The sequence below is a fragment of the Lepisosteus platostomus genome, chromosome 2, assembly GCF_059453375.1.
Source record: "Lepisosteus platostomus isolate fLepPlt1 chromosome 2, fLepPlt1.hap1, whole genome shotgun sequence".
In the NCBI taxonomy this organism is placed as follows: domain Eukaryota; kingdom Metazoa; phylum Chordata; class Actinopteri; order Semionotiformes; family Lepisosteidae; genus Lepisosteus; species Lepisosteus platostomus.
The window spans coordinates 78,664,692-78,684,313 of record NC_142612.1 but is presented as its reverse complement, the minus strand read 5'-3'; the positions used below and the strand labels follow the sequence as shown (position 1 = coordinate 78,684,313).

The 19,622-nt window shown below is 48.3% G+C and overlaps 2 protein-coding genes across 31 annotated transcripts in view; both read left to right on the top strand.

The window, feature by feature from the left end:
* dlg1a (discs large MAGUK scaffold protein 1a) overlaps window positions 1-2,486 on the top strand; it is a 173,168-nt gene extending 170,682 nt beyond the window's left edge. For all 30 annotated transcript variants that reach the window (XM_088621248.1, XM_088621039.1, XM_088621032.1 and 27 more), the window contains one exon: window positions 686-2,486. In XM_088621248.1, coding sequence (XP_088477374.1) covers window positions 686-792 — 107 coding nt within the window. In that variant the 3' untranslated portion in view covers window positions 793-2,486. The remainder of the gene's footprint in view (window positions 1-685) is intronic.
* Window positions 2,487-7,267: 4,781 nt separating this feature from the next.
* meltf (melanotransferrin) lies at window positions 7,268-18,904 on the top strand. The gene is made up of 16 exons (XM_088620982.1): window positions 7,268-7,531; window positions 8,074-8,228; window positions 8,969-9,068; window positions 9,258-9,443; window positions 10,524-10,680; window positions 10,909-10,976; window positions 11,067-11,254; window positions 11,742-11,901; window positions 12,300-12,451; window positions 12,684-12,780; window positions 14,264-14,458; window positions 14,657-14,813; window positions 15,716-15,783; window positions 16,157-16,344; window positions 16,569-16,758; window positions 17,127-18,904. The coding sequence occupies exons 1-16, from the start codon at window positions 7,483-7,485 to the stop codon at window positions 17,195-17,197; spliced, it is 2,181 nt and encodes a 726-aa protein (XP_088477108.1). The 5' UTR covers window positions 7,268-7,482; the 3' UTR covers window positions 17,198-18,904.
* The last annotated feature ends 718 nt before the right edge of the window (window positions 18,905-19,622 follow it).

Genomic DNA, 19,622 nt, shown 5'->3' with positions numbered 1-19,622 from the left:
GTGTTTTAAATCAATTCAGAATACTGTATTCATCCCCCAGATGGGGGGCAGTTTCAGCAGCAAGCAGTGCAATAAACAACACGATCCAAATAAAACTGGTAAAAAACATCAGCAAATCAGCAAATGGTCCCTATAATGATTATGAAAGGAACAGAGTACATGTGCGTTGTAAGGACTCTGTGCAGTGCTACAAAATAAAATCAGTTCATGAGGTATTAAAGTACAAGCACACTTGCACAGGGGCTCTATCCCGTAGAGATCATAGTGATAAAAGGTTCTTTACACTCATTGCTTATGAGCCTGATGGCCTCTGGAACAAAGCTGAATATTCGGCTGTTTGTGGCATCGAACATGACTCCCTAAGGGCAACAGGTCAAGAGCCTGATGGAGGATATGAGAGGGGTCTTCAGAGAAGGCACAGGCCTTCCTCGGGGTCTGCAGGGCATACAGCTGTGCTGGGGGTCTGGAAGGTCCACCAGTGGTTTCAGAGCTTGAGCGCATGAAGCGTGAGCACTACTGTAGGTGGGTGTCAGCCAGGTGTCGGCAAGGCGCGGGTTCACCGGGCAGTAGGGGGCGCTCTGCAGTAGGAAGCATGGCGCCGCCGGCGTGTGCGTGCTGAATCTGTGAGAACCCGAAGTGCCGGCGTGCGTTTCCCTCCGTGTGATCGAGGTCTCTTGTTTTTCAGCTATCGTGCAAGGGGACACTCTGGAGGAGATCTACAACCAGGTTAAACAAATCATCGAGGAACAGTCTGGGTCCTTCATCTGGGTACCAGCCAAGGAAAAATTATGAAGAAGCTGAAATTTTATCTCCAGTTTTTTCCTTTCGTTTTTTTTTGTTAACCAACCTGGCCTGCTGCGCTTGACGGCTTCTTTCCTTGTTCTTCGGGAGCCTCCCCCTCCCCTCCTGCCCCCCCCCCCCCCAGCCGCTCGTGTCATTGGGGTCATGACCCCCCATTGCCTCCTGGTTTCCCCTCGGAGCCTCGTTCTCCCATCGGGACTGTGGAGAGCATCTGGACGGGTCAGCAGCTTGGGGCGGACAAGCCCTCACCAGCTACAAGACAAGGGGGTCTCATGGTACAGTTCCTTAATGTTTAAGGGAGGTGACAGTCTGCAAAATGTTTAGAGATGCATTATATATATATAATTTTCTTTGTTATTTTTTCCATTAATAAAAGGAAGGAAATGCGGTCTCATTTATTGGCTCATAAAGAAAAAGCAAGCAATCACTTTGCACGGTATAGCTTTAACAGCATGCTTCTGTTTGTTTTTTTTGTTGTTCATAGTAGATCTTAGTTCCTGTGATCTAATTTCTGCAGGATCATCATTAATCAAAGCTTTTATTTTTTTTTCCCATCTGACCTTTATTGTATTTAAATTCATAACCTCTTCGATAGGCCGTGCTCTAGGGGGGCCCTTCGGTTTTTGTCGGTACAACTGCACAAAGAGGAAAAGCTGCGTGTTGGCTCTGTGTGCGAATGTCTGAGTGGGTTCTGCTTACACTTATGGGTGTCTGATCATTTACAAACTCTGCTTTTGTCTCGCTGGTCTTTGATGGTAGTTTAAATCATGTATAGGTGCTCGAGAGAGAGTTCTTAAAGAACAAGGAACAGCTGATTGTAATTGATGTCACACTTTTTTTAAAGGAAGGCACGGTGTCCATAAAATATAGGCTAAATGCCGATGCAAAAAGAATTTATTGTACACTGAGATTTTAACAGATGTTTAACCCTCGGTAAACTGCCTATTTTGTTATAATAAAAGACTTATATTGAACTTTACTTAAACACTATAACTATGGGAATTATTTTCTTTACATTGTTAAACATATATAAATATATATATTTTCCTTTACTTTTACCACCAACTCCTTTGTCGTTTCATTTCCTTTTTATGCCTAAATGTCGAGGAAAAACCATTCTGAGAAATCTGCTGCAGGGGTGTGGTGGTGGGGCAAAACTATTTGGTACAACGCAATCGCGGATTAAAGGAAACCACAGCAGCTCGGTCTCCTCTCTCTCCCCTCCATGTGACTTCTGTGTGAGGTTTTTCATGTGACGTGCATGGTTTTTAAGCAATAGTCTTTATTTAAAAAAATGAAGAAAAACAAGAAAAAAATATCCAACTTATTTCTGTATGTTTTCACCTGGGATTGCAAATGTCATATCTTCTAATGTAGCTCCGCATCGGGATGTACAGGCTTCTTGTGTGGAAAGATTATATAACTATATTTTAACAAGTCAGAATATGTTGTTCTTTAATATAAAAAGCCTTTAATCCTAACACCATAGGAGCATTGCCTGATTAACCTTTTGCTCATTTTCATGTTCTACGGAGACGATTGTTTTATATAAGACGGCTTATTAACAACTTTCATTACAGCTTTCTAAGTCATTCTGGGACTGGAATATGTAAATAACTGCCAACCTTATTCATTCCATTTGTCAAAAAGAGGAGATCGGCTAATAAACTCTGTCATACAACTTACTCCAGTGTGAATCTTCCTTCAGGGAATTTGGACTGAATTGTCTGGTGGAGGGGTGGACAGGAGTGGGGGGTTGGTGGAAAACTCAATTCTCCAGTTTGGTTAAGTGATCTGGTGCTGACGACTGATTCAGAGTCTGATGACGTTTTTATTTTACTGGACCTCAGGCCTGCTGGAAAATCAAGAAACGTATTCTGAATGTCCTGCTCCCAGAGAAGGATCCAAGCGCTGTCATTGCCTGTGTAGCCAGCAGCTCGCTGCAGCTCAGCAGTGGGAGCCTGGCCACTACCTGGATGAGAGACTCCCTGGGAAAGCGAAGGTTGCTACTAGGTGTTAGTGGGACCAATAGGGGGCGCTTACCCTGCAGTCTGTGTGGGTCCTCATGCCCCAGTATAGTGACGAGACTGTAAAAAAAGGCGCCGTCCTTCTGATGAGACATAAAGGTGAGGTCCTGACTCTGTGGTCATTAAATATCCCAGGGTGTTTCTCGAGAAGAGTAGGGGTGTTGGCCCCTGGTGTCCTGGCCAAATTTTCCCCTGGCCTTTAATAGTCATGGCCTCCTGATGCTCCCCCTCTCTGAACTGGCTTCATCACTCTGCTGTCCTCCCCACTGAGAGCTGGTGTGTGGGGAGCGGACTAGCTGACGTCGCGTCATCCAGGTACGCATTAACTGTAAAGTACTTTGAGTGTCCAGATAAGAGCTATAGAAGTGTAAGCAAATATTATAATTAAGCGGTTTCTCAAAGCCCTAGAGAAGCTCGCTGCTTCGCTCCCTGATGACCTCCCCGACGTCCTCCTGCTCGTACGGTACAGCGTGGCACGCTGTCGGCGATACCCTGTACTCCATCTCGGGAAGTTCACAATTTCGCCTTGAATGCCGTGTAAAAGTTCTCCCTTTTTTTCCCTGCAGTCTTAAAACCACTTGGGTTCAGACAGTTAAGCTGCACACTGTTCCGGCAGAGACGGCCTCGACCACTCTCTGGGAGCAAATCGCCTCGTTTCCTTGTGCTTCTCTTTTTAAACGACTCGGTTTTCGACAAGGGAGAGTTTTGGTTTTCGGTAATGAAGCTTTCGGTTATTATTTCTGGTTTAGGCCAAGTCCAGGATTTTCTGTTCTTAAACCAGCCAAACGCACCGTCGGTCTAAGAGCGAACAGTCCTAACAAGTCTGTTTGAGACTGTACCATGAGCTTCATTCTCCCTGCAGAGCTGTTTCCCCTTCTAACGGGGCCCCCTCTTCGATACACACCCAGCACAGCAGCTAATCTAACGATTTCAGCGCTTTGCGAGCCAGGGAGGCGGTTTCCAGGTGACCGCGGACATTACGAGGAACTCTCCTGAGGGACTTTTACAGCAGGGGGCACGTAATTAATCCACAGGATGGCGCATCGCAACACGGGCCACAGAGCCGTCTGAGGGCCTCTCGCCTGCTCAGCTGACGTCCTCTGCCTGCTAAAACATGTTACATGCTTTGCCCGACAAGAGGCGTCCTCCGCGCTTTTCCTTACAACACAACACCGAGTGAGCGCAAGGGGGCATTGCAGAGCCGTGCACGTCATACCGCTGCGGTCAGACGCGGTTTAAAGTTTATCAGTGGTCCTGAGTGGGTTTTTTTTTTTTTTGTTCCTTGTCAGGTATCAAATGGTCTTGAGAAAACCATCACAAGGTGACCACGTTTCACTCCTCGGCCCTCCTGTCGTACGTGTCATTGATCCTGACTACCCAAGAGCTCCGGGATTCAGGAAAGCGACCACCCGAACCCCCCCCCCCTGACTGGAGGATAAACAGAACAAGCACCTGCGCAGGTGTTACAGTGTCACAGGGGGACCTATCGATACCAGAGGTCCGCGCCTTGGGGCACTGTGATGACCTCGAACACTCCAGTTCGGTTAAGTGGCCTGGTGCAGCGCAAACCCATGAGCGCTACTACTGTTTCAGATTATGGTCTGTGTACATCAAAACTTGTTTTTTTTTTTATTTATTTGGTCACTTTGATGCGGCCCCTTCGGAGTTTTCCGACGAGACGACAAATCTTAACGTGCTGCTGCTTTGCAACTGAAAGCGTTTAGAAACCGGAGTGACAAAGATGCACTGGTCGTGTTCGTGCGCGGCGGTTTCGAGCCGATTTCAGAACAGCTCACCCGCTCAGATGACGCGCGTTGCCTTAAACCACACTAACGTTTAAGGTCATATCAGCTGTATTTCTGTATCTACTTGTTTTATGTCCCGATGCCCCTGTAAAATATGAGCTCCCTCTAGCTCAACACCGAGCAGTTTCCAAAACCTAATTTTACTGGACAGGGTGTGAAGCGAATACGGTAACATATTAACGTGCTCTGTTCGTGTCTTGTGAAAAGACGTCAAATTCCCATCCAGATGCCATTTTTAACAGCACGGCTTTTTAGCCTCTGCGCTCTTAATTCGTCTCCATCGTTGCTGAAAATGTCAATGACCCGGGGTTATTGGAAATACGTGCAGAGCTACACATGGAGTTTGTGTGCTCTGCGAGTTTTTCGACTCTTAAAATGATGGCAAATATATGCAAGGAGTAACTATATATAGATACAGACCATCTATGCAATGGGTCACTTCGAGAATTGCAGAGTTTGTATCTCATGCAACGCTGCTGTATCTCTACGGTACATCAAACGCATCGCATTGAAAGCCCTGTTCCTTCTACTCTGAGGATAGCGTCACGACTCCCCGTTTGCGAGTCTGCTCGTCTTCCCGTACGACGACAGAAGAAAGATGAACTACCATCAGTGAAAACTCAGGCCAACCCTAACCTACATAAAGAGCAGTGACGGCTCACTAGAAATTAGGGTATGATCTAACCAGGAGGTTGATCCTCTAAAGAAAACGAAGCTTTAGTGAATGAGGAGTTCTCTTGTAATTATATGACCAATAAAACCCTAGAATTTCACTTATGCGATGCAAAAGACTGTCGGCAAGAAATCCCAGACTTCCATAGTTTGACACAAAGCAACCAAACCGACCACTTAACTATTTCGACACTTGATCACCGGTTATCCAAACGTGCCCTGTCTAGCATTAGTTAGGGCAGGAAAGTGAACAGAGGATTGACCATCAGATTAAGCTTCCCGAACCCCCAACACAGAACCCCATTACTGATTAACGTCGAGTCTCCGAGTCTCCAAGATCACGGTTAACACTCATCAGAAAACATTTTGTCCAATGAAGACCGAGAACTTCGTCTCGATACTAATTAAAATGTGTTCTTAATACATTGAAACATGTAAAGATAAATCTAAACTTTTATTGTCGCCTCCGGGGATAGACGTGGCCATCTCGATCACTTCTAAAACAATGTGATTCTGGACAGGCGCGTTTCACTGTGATTCTGAGCTAGTTAAGTCAAAAGGTCTCAAACGGTATCACGACTTGTACCAATCAAACGGATACGTGTAATGAATAGTAAAAATAAGTGAAACGCGGAGTCAAAAAGGTAACATTACTATTGAAAGCGCCGTGAGGGAGGCGTCGTCATTTACCATTTGCGAGACTATTCAGCTTGAAGCGGGGGCATTTCTGATCGGGTTCCTTATCCGCTCCCCATAGACCAGCACACTTTCTTGTGAGTAGGAAAGACGGGACAGAAATATAGAGTAAACAGGTTTGAGCGGGTCACGCACTTTAACTTTCTAGCCGAGCTTTCACCAGCTGCCCTGGGTCCTGTGTGGGTTTTCCGGGATCAGAGACGGATAGAGCCAACCCAACAGAGACAGGCCGGGGGGGATTTTGATGAGACATTTGGCAGCACTATACGCGTTTATTGTGAGCTTGAATTTATAATTATAATCGCTAAAACAGACGAGATACACAGGGCCTTATTAAGTAATTGTTTTCACGTCGTCTCATGCGTGGCAGTTTCTAAAAACAGTATTTTACATCGTTCAATAGTGTCGTATGTGATACATGCAGCAAAAATGTACTGAAAGGTTAGATTTCGTGAAATAACGGGAATGTTTGCAGAGAATTATTAGATTTTCAAAAGATGGTACCATAAGCTGATTTTGAACTGCAATCGTTATTAGTCTTATTTCAGAAGTAGTTACAGGCTGACAGGTTGGTGTGTATTGTAGGTTACAGCACAGACACAGAGGGAGATGAGAGTTTGGTAGGAATAGCTACTACGGTAGGTAATTGTTGCATTGCTGTCTTCTGTTAAGCAGGTGATTAAATGTTCCATGAAATAATTGTAAGTGTGTTGTTAATTAAAAACCAGACACACAAATACAAGCCCTGCTTTCTCCTGGTCATGAAGACCATATCATGTATTTTTCCCAAAAGAACATGGTTCTCTAAGTGTCCGTCTCTGGAAGAGTCGTTCTCCATCATAAACCACAGAGCAGGGATCGTAAACACTCTAGGGTTTTTCATTTTGAGTCTCCATGAACTGAAGATCTGTAGGTATTTTAGGCATTAACCGAGTGAAGATTCAAAGTGTCACGGATGAAGAAAAACCTAGCGAACTACCTCAGAATTGGTGGGTGGAAACACACCGAGAATGTGGGGCTATGACTGCAAGTACTTCAAGTACTTTCTGTTGCTTGACTGTTGCCGTTTCCTTCATGCCTCGGCAATTATTTTAATCTTCCCTTTTGGTCTTTCTGTTTGGCTGCCCTGTTCCACTGTGCAGCCGGCACACCTGGATGTCTCGTTGGGCCGACGGCCACATAAAGCCTTATGTGTTGGGGTTTCTGGACAGACTCCAGCTCTTCAGACTTGCGGTTTTACGGTGGGGGTGTGTCCGGACTTACTGACTTCGTGCAGAATTCAGCATGAGCGGGCAGTTGCGCAGGAGGAAAACCGTGGCAGGACCATCATAAAACTTTATGATTATTGTGCTGAAAATGCGGATTCGCTCTTTGCGGACTAGTGGAGTTTGCACTTTTGAACCCGGGAGGCTCTGGGCGCAGTAAGACGGTGTAACTCGAGAGGATAAAAGCCAGTGCCAGCTCTGCGCTCGTCCATCACCATGATCGCTTGGACGACGATTTGCTGGGGTCTCTTCACCCTCCAGGCCGGTGAGATTTCGCGGCAGTTCTCTGTTGGCCGAGCAACGGACAAGAACCTAGGCGTTCAGGAGGATAAATTGCAAAATGAGTCTTTTACGGAGTTTTAGAATATCCTGTTGGCGGGGATCGGGGGGTGTAGTGGTGTCTGTTTAAACACCGTTGGCAAATAAATGCTGGATGTAAATTCGTCGCATTAGACTGCCGTGGTCTGTGAAGATCAGTGCTTTATTTCTGGGGGATCTGAAAGTCGGTGTCTCACGGCGGGTACTGGCGCACATTGGAGAGATGTGTCGTTGTTTGTTGTCAGCGCCCAACGGCTGATTTCAAAGTAAAATAACATAATTTACACAAAACAAACACCGATTCTTGTTTTTAGGCAAGGTTTGAAAAATCTTTTTTGGCGGTTGACCCTGTTCCATGACCCTGTATTTACACAGGTGGGCGGTGTAAAAACACATCTGCTGTTCAGAATGAAAACCCTTTTCTATGGAATCATTTCTGATGTGAATAGAAAAGTGCAAAGAATGTTGTTGTTTCCCCCCCGTGCTCAGTTGTAGGCCTGAGTACCGTGCGGTGGTGCACAGTGTCGGACCCGGAGCGCAAGAAGTGCGAGGACCTGTCCAAGGCCTTCAGGGAAGGCGGAGTCCGCCCGGAGGTGCGCTGCGTTACCGGCGCCTCGGCTCTCGACTGCGCCGCCAAAGTGTCGGTACGTGGAGCCGGACCCCCCGTTTGCGTTTACTGCTTCCATCGCACGGGTCCCGAAACACCTGGAATCCTGTATCCGGATACGCTCTTTTGGTTTTGTTTTTAAAAAATGAAATTAGGAGTTTAAAGGTACTTTGAGAAGCTACCGAACCCGGGAACTCGCACAGAACTGTGTGCAAAGACCGGTACGATTCCGTCTTTCCCTTTTGTCAGAAGGTTCTGATTCAGAATGTTTATATTTAACTTTCTATTAACTGTCTTTCCTCCATAGCAGTTTAAATTAATGACGATTAACATAGATATATATATAGATATGCATAGTCCCTGAGTGTGCTGTATGTGTGGCCAGGGAACTCATGCATCTATAATGCAGAATATAAAAACACCCAATAAAACCTGTTCTTTTATTAAGAGTTTTCCGAAACTGGACATGATGAAGGGTGTCTTCAATGAGAGTAGGGGTGGTGTTATCCCATGTGTCCAGATACAGTCTGGCCTCCATATGGTTCACCCCTGTCTGTGCGGCGCAGTGAGTTCTCCCATCTCCTGGCAGCCCTGTGCCTCTCTGCTGGGCGGGTGAAGTGGGTCCAGTCCTGAACAGCACGTGACGTGTTTCAGGATCCTTTGGGATAAAAAACGCTACATGGATGAACATATAGATGAGGAGGGGGAGGATTATTGTTGTTGTTGTTGTTGTTACTGAGTGGGTAGTACTGTACACTGTGGCCTTCCTTTCCTCAGGGCAATCAAGCAGATGCCGTGACCCTGAGTGGCAAAGATATCTATGAAGCCGGGAAGCAGTACAAGTTCAAAACCGCCGTGGCAGAGACATATGGAGAAGGTAACTTGTGAAGCGTTCCGACGTGGCGTCGGCTCGCCCCGTTCGCCGCCAACCCCCCCCCTCCCCCCCCGCCGAACTGCACGCGCATGGGTGCAAGGCAGGAACCTGTTCTGTACCCCCGGTTCTGTCCCAGCGTGTCGCGGGGCGGGGGTCTGGAGGGGCTGAGTAACGACCTGTGCTCTCCTGCAGAGGTGGGGACCACCTACTACGCCGTGGCAGTGGTGTGGCGGAACAGCACCGGCATCAACATCGACAGCCTGGCGGGGAAGAGGTCCTGCCACACGGGCCTGGGCCGCACGGCGGGCTGGAACATGCCCCTGGGCCTGCTGATCGACAGCGGCCGCATGTCCGTCATGGGCTGCGACATCAAGAGAGGTAGAGCACGTGTTTCGTTGCCTAGTCCTGGACCCGGTGCAGCAGGCCCGGTCCTCCTCTGTCAGCGGACGGGTGTAACGAGAGCCGGTCCAGGCTCCTGTGAGGCATAGTTCAGGACCCTGTGCAGACGGTATGATCCGGGAGTGAGTGGAAAAGGAGGACGGGGAGGAGACGACGAGGGTCAGGAGGGGGTGACAGACAGGGGGCCGTGACGACGGGGAGCTGGTGCTCGGGGGGCGTGGCCAGGGCGAACAAGTCCAAGGAGTCCAGGGAGGAAATCCGGGGCGAAGTCCAAAAGTCCAAAGCCGGGTGATCCAACCGAGACGGGACAAAACAGAGCTGAAAACCGGAACGGGACCCGGTACAGGGACAGGGGAATAAAAACAGGATGACGAGGCCAGGCGCGCCGGGCCCCGGACTCAGCTGGTCAGGACACTGATAGGAGGCCTGTGCCCTCAAGCCGCGGGCGTAGGGCGACTTGGTGGTAGGCGGGCCTCCGGGCGTCTGTCTTCCAGTGCAGAGCCAGGAGTAGCGAGAGCCAGGAGGGGCAGGACTGGGGGCAGGGGCATCTAATTAGCAAAATAAGAAAGAGCCGGCGCGCCCTTAAGAGGAGGGATTACGATCGTGATGCAGACCCCCTGTTCTTCAGGGGAGCCCCACCTGCCTTCGGTCCCCCTGCGTGTGTGATAGCGAGCCCATGAGCACTGATCTGGGGTCTGGGGTATAACTAGCTTCAGGCAAACTCTGCAGAATGTTATTATTGCAATTGAGCACGAACAGAAAGGGGTTTCAGTACGCGCCAGTGCACAAGGTCTTTGTTCTGCCCAGCAGTACACTACGCTGCCTGGCTCAGTGCAAGAGTGGGTCGGCGGTACTGGAGGTCTGTTCGTTGTCCAGTGTGTCAGCAAACCACCGCCTCTGATCTCAGAGCAGTCTTGCCCTTCTCGAGGTGATATTTCTCACTTTATACTTCGCCCCCCAAACCACACTGTGGCAGAAATATCAGTTTGAAGGGGAAAGCAGAAGCAGGGGTTTGTCTGCTGTATCACTTGTACTCATTCCTACTGTGACCCTCCTCAGGAGTCAGCGAGTTCTTCTCAGCTAGCTGCGTCCCTGGTGCCAACGGCTACGGAGACCCTCCAGGACTGTGCCAGCTGTGCGTTGGAGACGTCTCTGGCAATTTCAAATGTGAGAGTAATGAAAAAGAGAGATACTACAGTTACGCTGGCGCGTTCAGGTGAGGAGACCCAGATGTGCTTCTCTCTCTTTGAAAGTTGTTTTTGCTTTGCGATTGAAAGTCGCCTGCAGTAGTCGTTAAGCCCACGACGGTACGCGCCGAGACTGTTGAAAACCGAGACGCTGACTCCTCCCGGGAGTGTCCCGCAGTAATCGGAAGCAGAGCGAGCTTGCTCTTCGGTCTGTCTTGTGCTCTCTCACCCGGGTCTGTCCTCCTCTGTGTGCGCAGGTGTCTGGCAGAGGGTACTGGGGAGGTTGCCTTTGTGAAGCACAGCACGGTCCAGGAGAACACAGACGGTAAGCCTGCTGCCGCTCCCTGCTTCGGTCTGTCCTCACCTCCCCAGCCAGGGGGCTGACGAGCGGCGTCTCTCACCGGCTCTGTTCCAGGCAGGAATCCCGATCCCTGGGCTCAGGCCCTGAAGTCAGCCAGCTTCCAGCTTCTGTGCCGTGACGGGTCGCTGGCAGAGGTCAGGGACTACCGGCGGTGCCACCTGGTCAGAGTCCCGGCCAAGGCCGTCATCACCCGGGCAGACACGAGCAGCGCCGAGCTGCACCGCATGCTGGAGGAGGGGCAGGTGAGTCAGGGCTGGCTAACTCACGAGGGCCGAGAGCAGTGTCTCGTTGAGTGGTCATTGGCCAGTGGTCAGCTGTGGCGGACAGGGAGGAAAAGGCGAGGTACATCGTTGGCACAGGTGCACATGCTCCATGTTTTTGAGGTACCTGCTGCCAATGTTTTGCAGAAGTGATGGATGAAACTAATTTCTTGCAGAAGCGCTGACGAGGAAGATGGAATCTCCTAGGTGGTTTAAAAAACGAGACAAAAGAACGATGGGAATTAAAAAATGAAATGGATGTTATATTCACGCTTGTGTGTAAATCCAAATCAGAGTGCAGAGCTTATGCAAACGTGAGTCTTGTGAGGAGAGGATAACAATTCTCACGTGACCTTTGGAGGCGAGAAAAAGCTGGCTGTTTCTGAATGAACATTTCCAGATTTCATGAAAACATTCCAGCCAATATAAAATGAAATGATTGAAACTGACTCTCCTCTTGTTTCCACAGAACAAATTCCAGATGTTTCAGTCAAGCTCCTATGGAGGCACAAATCTAATGTTTAGTGACGCCACGAAGCAGTTCCTACTGGCGGAGAATGAAAACTACCAAGACTGGCTGGGACAGGGGTACATTAATGCTCTGAAGGGGATGGACTGCACAAAGGACAGTAAGGAACTACTGCATACACTGTAGCCCAAGAGACTTGGATCTCCATTTATTCTAAATTCCATCCTCTTAAACTTAATTATAGAAACTGGCCAGAGTTAAGCTGTTTGTGCACAGTCGTGTGCAGATAGTGAAAATGGTTTGAGGAGCATTTTCTCTTCTTGAGGGTAGAACACTTTGAGCTAAATAAAAGGGTAGAATTCAAGTTGCAAACAGATTGTAACAGAGAGACAATATTACTCCTGCCAGCCTTGAATGATCATTAGCAGGATCTGCAGGTGCACTGCAATCTTCTTGAACTCCATATCTACCTGCGCCTCAGTGCCAGAGTGAGCAGAACGTGAAATGCATGGTCCACGTCTTTGGTGAAGGCTCAGACTGAGACTCTTTTGTCCTCAGGTGTCCCCAAGAACCTGCGCTGGTGTGTCCTGTCTCATCCAGAGATGACTAAATGTGCACAAATGGCTGTCAGCTTTCAGAAAAGAGGCCTGACACCTACGATACAGTGCGTCTCTGGGGACTCTTATGAAGACTGCATTGTGAAGATTAAAGTAAGGACAGGCGCTGCATAGTTAACTCGCACAGTTTCGTACATACAGACGCCCCAGAGCCTTCTGCTGGGTGGCTGGTATGGCTTGGTTTGGTGGTCTGCGAGAGGAAAGCGTGCTGGTTGTTGTCTGGTAGTGGAGAGAAGAAAGGTACCGTTTTCCACGTCAGGTGCTGACCCCCTCAGCGCTGGACCCTGGGAATCTTGCATGCTGACACGCTGATCTTCTCTTACAGAACAATGATGCTGACGCAATCACCCTGGACGGCGGCTTTATTTACAAAGCCGGCAAAGACCATGGGCTGGTACCGGCTGTGGGAGAGAGCTACACCGGTGAGACCTGTGTGGAGACCCCGCTGTCCTCAGAGAACCTTTCACTGCAGCACCAGCCTTCTGTCTCAGTGGCTGAACAGGCCCTTGCAGCTCTAGTTGAAAAGCCCTGCTTAAGTTAAACTGATTTTTTATTCCATATTTTCTGTAAAAAAAAAATATTTTGGGGATGCACTTTGTCATGGAGGCGTAGGGTAGGATGGGCAGGCTGTTTGTTAGACTTCAGATTTCTAATTTGATGGTGCTTGTTCATGGCTGCAGACCCCCGTCCCTCCCTCTTCTCCTGAGTGCACAGGAATTTTCCAGTATTGCAGTATGAGTGAAGATCCAAACAAGCTAAAGTTAGATCCTGACTCACGCTGGCCACATGCCCTCAGGTCAGGTTAATTTGGTTTCAAAAATAAAAGTCGTTATGGGGACGGAAATTCGTGCTTCTCCATTCAAGTTCACTTCAACAGGTCGCCCACGGCCGCCATTAACTGTACAGTCAACCAGCCCTTTGCTCCTGAGATCCTTTGTTTTGGTTGATCAAAAAAGAAATAATTATCAGCATCAGTACCTCTTTTTAGTTTGTTTTTTTAATGTTTAAGAATATTGTGGAAACCATGTCATGAGAAAATAATCTGTGGCTCATCCAGATTACAATGCTCCTGGAGCAGCAGAAATGCTTTTGAGTCGTCATTTTTTCTCCTTCAAAATGCCTCTTCTGCTAATCACACAGCCACTGTGTTTGTGTCTTTAAAGCTTTATTTCCCTTGTACCTGTTATACCATATGAATGAAGAAACACTAAGACGAGTCAAAATTAAATGGAACAATTATTTCAACACAAAAAGAAAGGAAACTGGAATTAAGTATTCCTTTATTTGGGAAAAGTGGGATCAGAAACACCACTCCAAGACAAGAGCCAGAAAGTCCCATTATTCTGTAATTGCTTTTTCGCTTCACGTCTCGGGTTCAAGCCTAAAGGCCTGCCAGGCTGGGATAACGTAGTTTTCCCTGCTCGAGGCTGAGAAGAGTCAGCTCTTGTAGCCTGTCAGTGTAAACTGAATTCTGCATCAAGTCTGTGCTGCATGGTCTGTCCACTTCGCTCTTTCCCCCAGACGAAGAGCAGTCGAGCTGCCTGCAGGCCCCAGTGCACAGGCAGGAGTGAAGCACAGACCACTAGACTTCAGAACACCTTCTGCCCTCGGACAGAGTGCATCATTACCGTTTAAGTGCACGATGCCTCAGACTCACCACAGCTCTGGGCTCTGCAGGGGTTGGTTGGGCCCTTGTTCTGTTCTGCCCCTTGCATGACGTCGGCTGTGACTGTCATTATTTACTACTGGCTGTTTTGTAAAGTACTGCGCACGTTGTGTGGTGTTGTCTGTCGCACAGTGCTGTGCACATCCCGAGAGAACAGCGCGAGTAAGTGTCCCAGTGAAATCGCACGGATGGCCGGTACACTCCTCTCTCTCTCTCTCTCTCTCCGCTGGTGGTTGCAGACGACACCCAGGGCAGCAGCTACTACGCAGTGGCAGTGGTCAAGAAGTCCAGCCTGGACGCCTTCAACTTCAACGAGCTGAAGGGCAGGAGGAGCTGCCACACGGGCTACGGGAGGACGGCGGGCTGGAACGTCCCAGTCGGAGTCCTCATGGAGAAAGGGATGATCCGGCCGCGGGGCTGCCAGTTCGCCCAAGGTAACGGGCCTGTCACGTCACGGCGAGGGCAGGGAGGGGGCAGGGAGCTGACCGATGGGAAGTGGGATTTATAGGCTTGAGGCAGGAAACCCCCTGACTGTAGAGCATGAACACAGCAGGCCCCCCTGGGCCACAGGCTTTGAGTCTGTTCTGGAAACCCACAGACAGTAATCCACACGCGTGCCCTCTCCCTCTCAGCTGCGGGGGAGTTCTTCCGTTCCAGCTGTGTTCCCGGAGCCAATCAGCCCGGCTACCCTCCCAGCCTGTGCCAGCTGTGCGTCGGGGACGTCTCCGGGCAACACAAATGTGATCGCAGCGACCTGGAGCGTTACTATGGATACAGCGGCGCCTTCAGGTAGGCACCGAATGCATCCGTTGAAGTGAGTGAATGAATTCACCTTTATTGCCCCTAGGGGAATTTGTCTTTCCCCATCAAGAGCTCATAAGCATATAACATACATGACAATAATACAGTATAACAACAATGAAACACCATAGTACAATTAAACACTCAGCAAGAAAGAAGAGCCAGCACAGTCCTGGGATGAACACTCTGATTCACGTGTACTTTGTGTTCATTTTCATGAATTAAATAAGATCAACACCTTTTGATCACCACTGGAAACACCAGTGCCAATAATTGACAATTATTACTCAGCACGTACCAGAAGTCTGGACCCATGGGGAAAATTAATGTACTCTTCATTAATTTATTGTGTAATTGATTGCTGTTAACACATACATATTAATTCCTATACAAATGTTTTTCTTGAACTTTTTTTAAGATGGAAACTCTTTCCCAATGATCTCTTTCTCTGCTGCAGTGCTGTTTGATTTTGGGCTGTTGACCACTCATCTCAGATGTCTCACAGGGAGATGTTCAGTGGGGCTAGGTCCTCTGGATTGAGACTTCTGATTCAGCCTCTGTATTGGTCATTTGAGGAATGAACTGTCGTGGTGCAAGGTCTCATCCTGTCTTGCAAGGAAGGATGAGTTTTAAATACGTCACAGGAAACCTAAAATGGGTCAGGAGGGTGTGGAAGCGTCTGTGCTGAACCCGAGCGTGGGATTGTTCTGGGACAAGCGTGTGAGATCGGTGGTGCGCTCTGCTGCTGCCGATGCCGTCTTCGTGCCAGCGAGTGTGAGAGTTCATTCTCACCAGACAGGTTTCATGAAGGCTTTGCCCTCACCAGGGCCCCTGCAGTCATGCTGCCGCCATTATAGACGTCCCAAAGTGCCTCCTTGGTTCTGTTGCAGGTGTTTATCAGAAAGCGCTGGAGAGGTGGCCTTCGTGAAGCACACCACGGTCTTCGACAACACTGACGGTATGTCCCGGAGAATCAGACCACGCATGGACGTGCCTCAAACAAAGCCATCAGTCGTTAGGAATGCCTAAATAATCCTTTCCCAGCATTCCCGTGGGGCCCTGCGTGTCCCAGCCCAAACCATGAGCGCTGACACATGTGCCCGCGGTTCGCAGCTGCTTCTAGAAAGACACCTGCGTGCAACACTGCTGCACATTGGTACCACAGTGCACAGCGGTCCAGGCAGAGCAGCTCTGTGAAAGTAGGACAACTAGTGAAGTAAATGAAACACAGGCTCTCCAGATCGAGTGCCGTCCACCAGAGTCCCTGGTCTCCATCAACTCGGCGTGTGGCTCACGGCAAACGAGCCTCCTGTGCCCCTCCTGTCCGGCAGGTCACAACACCGATCTCTGGGCCGTCAACCTGCAGTCGAGGGACTTCCAGCTGCTGTGTCCCAATGGGGCTCGCGCGGAGGTCTCGCAGTACGCGCGCTGTAACCTGGCTCGCGTGCCTGCCCACGCCGTCATGGTGCGCCCCGACACGGACGCCAACGCGGTGTACGGACTCCTCGACAGAGCCCAGGTGAGACATGGCTGCCCCCCTCCCTCCCGGCCTCGTGAACCAGCTGAGCTTCGTGGCGCCCAGGGCTGGGCGAGCCGCGGTTTTAGTCATCGTGCGGGAAAGGCCCCGTCTCCAGTTCTGCACGCCTGAGTCTGTCCGGAGTGAATCCGCCTCCTGCTGACGGGACTGACCGGCAAGGTTCTGTGTGGATCGTGTTCCGTTAACGATCAGCCTTTCACTTGCAGGCCATCTTTGGGGATGACAACAATCCGAACGGATTCAAGATGTTCGATTCCTCTGCCTTTGGAGGTACGGATCTGATTTTCAAGGATTCCACAGTCCGCCTGATAGGAGTCGGAGAGAAAAGGACCTACACGGACTGGCTGGGCCAGAGCTACATGGACGCCATGAATGTGATGGAATGCAACTCTGCAGGTATGAACGATCCGATGCCCTATTGTGTTGCTGTGCTGCCAGTGCTTGCCTTGGCCTGCATCTGTACGAAGGCCGAAGTTCTTTCATGAGCTCGATTGATTGAGCAAGAACAGGAGAGGATGATGAGTTGCGTGGTTTCCAGTTGCCCTGTAATTTTTATGTCTTAGCCAGGAATATAATTTCCTTTTTTTAATGCATGAAATTAGAATCATTTTTACAACCGTGATCAAAGCTCTGCAGTTGATGAGAGAGAAGCTTTACTGGAAGGGTAGTAAATTGAGGCTTTTCTCTGGCCGAAGCCCGGCAAATGACCAGGTTGGAAGATGGAGCTGTTCGTGTGCTCTAACCCCTCTCTGTTTGTTTGCCAGGAGCGGTCTCCTCAGTGTCCACGGTGCTTGTAGTGGGACTCGGCTTCCTCTTGATCATCTTCAACATATAAACCTACTTTCCTGGGAAGACAGTGACAAAGAAACACCACGTCTCACTGATTCTTGGACAATTTTTAAGAATCGTTATTCAGTGATTCAGATAGCAAATTTGCAGGGATTTTAGGGTCCTATTTTTCAATGTGCCAAATGTTTTTTTTTCTCTCAATTTGTAGCTGGGCTGGACACTCCACCCCCAGTCCGAATCGTCTCGAATGTTTAAATCCAGGGATTCTCGTGCCTCAGGTGTGTTGATCACCCTGAGGGAAGGAGGTGGCAGGTTTTGGGAAAGAGGGTCTGTCCACAATCATTAATCCCCCTCCTACCTCTCCAGTCCTTCCACAGTGCCACAGGAAGCTCCAGGCAGGCAGGTCCCATGCTGGTGCATGTTGCCTGGCTGTGATCCTTAGCATCTGAAGGCAGTTGCCATATCAGTGCATATGCTTTGCCTGTTACATCTGGAGCCTCTTTGTCAACCTCCTGCAGACTTATATCATATCCTACAGATGTGTAGTCATATTTAAAAACTTTGTCCTTTGTTGTCTAAAGGCATTTGCCATATCAGTGCATATGCATTGCCTGTTACATAATCTTATCTTCTTGGGGCGCTCTCTGTGTCTTGGAATGTGCTGGGACCTGCACTTTTCTGTCTCGCCTTGATAAACTAACGCCAAGCCAGCAACGAAGCAACAGGGCCGTGCTGCTTAAATTCACACTCGTTTCTTTCTGCAGACACAGGCAGGAGGGCGACAGCCTGTGCTGTTTTCTGCATGTACCTGCCGTGTCAGTGTGTTCCCCCCAAACCTCAGAAAGAACGCTGTTAAACACACGCTTAATGGCAACAGTGATTTGCTCAGTGCAGAACTAAGATGAAACTAATTTAGACCTGGGTGTCTGGAATGTGGAGTGTAAATTCCTATGAGCAGAGCAGCTGAGGAAGACTTTGCTAATTGTTTTGGGAGATCACAGACGTGAGGCAGAAAATGTCTCTCTTAGCTTAATCTAAGGTTTATGGAAAAATATATCAAATGTGATTTACTTAGTTGCCTATTTCTACAAAGCAGAATCACAGCTTCCCAGTGAACTAATACCTGAAGGTCAGATTGATAGGAATTCTGTCTCTCTACCTTCACAGCTATGAGAGCATGACACAGCATCCATTACTCCATACCTACTGCTTGATTGAGACCGCTGGTAACTTTGGGAAGATCATGCCAGTTTAAAAAGTAGTACTTTGCATGTTTCTCTGTCAGGAAATCACTTCAGCTGGCATCACCGTAAAACCCATGTGTTTTAATTTCTGGAATGATCAAAGACATGGAAAGTCCGAGTTCTCTGCTGCACAATGCCTTCATAATAATTCTGAGCTTTTACTGACCAAGTCTGTACTATAATCAGGTGTAGTATTCCCTCTAGGCTGCATTCTTGTCCTTTCAGTATGGCATTTCTTTCCAAAATGTTTTCTGCGGAGTTTCTTTGTGTATTATTGAACAAAGATTTATTTTTATAAGGTGCTCAGATACCATATCAGTGTATATGTACTGACTCCCTGTTCTTTGAATATTATTGCTTGCTTCAAAGGTCATATTGATTTCTTCAATGAAATATTGTATTGTAACTAATATTTAGTTGCCAGGCCAGTGCGTCTGCTGAAGTATAGGTACATAAAGCTTTGATTAAAAACCACACTATGATTCATAAATAAACTGAGACCTCATTCACCCGAGTGCAGTCGTGAAATCTTTTCCAGGCGGATGTAACTTTGAACCTAATAACGTGAAAGCTTACCTCAGATAAAACAGAACAGATAAGATAAAACAGGATACAAAGGTGTTTGCACTTCCTAGACAATAATAATGTGCACCAATGTAGCCTTAGAAGCCTGAAGATCACTAAATGATGTTTAGGTGAAATTTAACAATATACTGCAGTCACGAGTGTACAGGAGCTGACAGTGCTTTTCCCTCCTGTTATCAAGGGTTGTGACGGCAAAAACAAATAGAAGCTGCACCAGAAAAATATAATAAGTGATGAAGCCAGCAGAGATTAAGCACAGAGGTTCTACACATTAATAAAGCCAACATTTCTATGAGATGTGTTATAAAGAATAGAGAAGAGTATACATGCATTTACTATAGTAAAAGCTTTGGTTAGGACTGAAGCAACTTATCTACGGAAAGTAATAGTAATACACTTTATTTTATATAGCACCTTCTCAAAGCGCTTTACAGAACTTCGGTTCTGTTTCGGCCTCGGTATTGCCTGTCTGTCTAGGGAGAAGTGGCAGTCTTCCAGCAAACACTACGGTGTCGGGGTCCGAAAACAGGACTCGGGTAGTTTTTTTCCAGACTCCCGGCCATCTTGTGGCGAAGTAGGAGAACTACAATGGGTTTGGATAAAACGGAGCAAGAAAAGTTAGGAACACCGCATTATTTATTC

Coding starts and splice junctions, on each gene's coding strand:
- meltf (XM_088620982.1), top strand. CDS start 7,483: ATGATCGCTTGGACGACGATTTGCTGGGGTCTCTTCACCCTCCAGGCC. Junction 9,069..9,257: donor GGCAGAGACATATGGAGAAG/GTAACTTGTGAA, acceptor GCTCTCCTGCAG/AGGTGGGGACCACCTACTAC. Junction 16,345..16,568: donor GACTCCTCGACAGAGCCCAG/GTGAGACATGGC, acceptor TTTCACTTGCAG/GCCATCTTTGGGGATGACAA.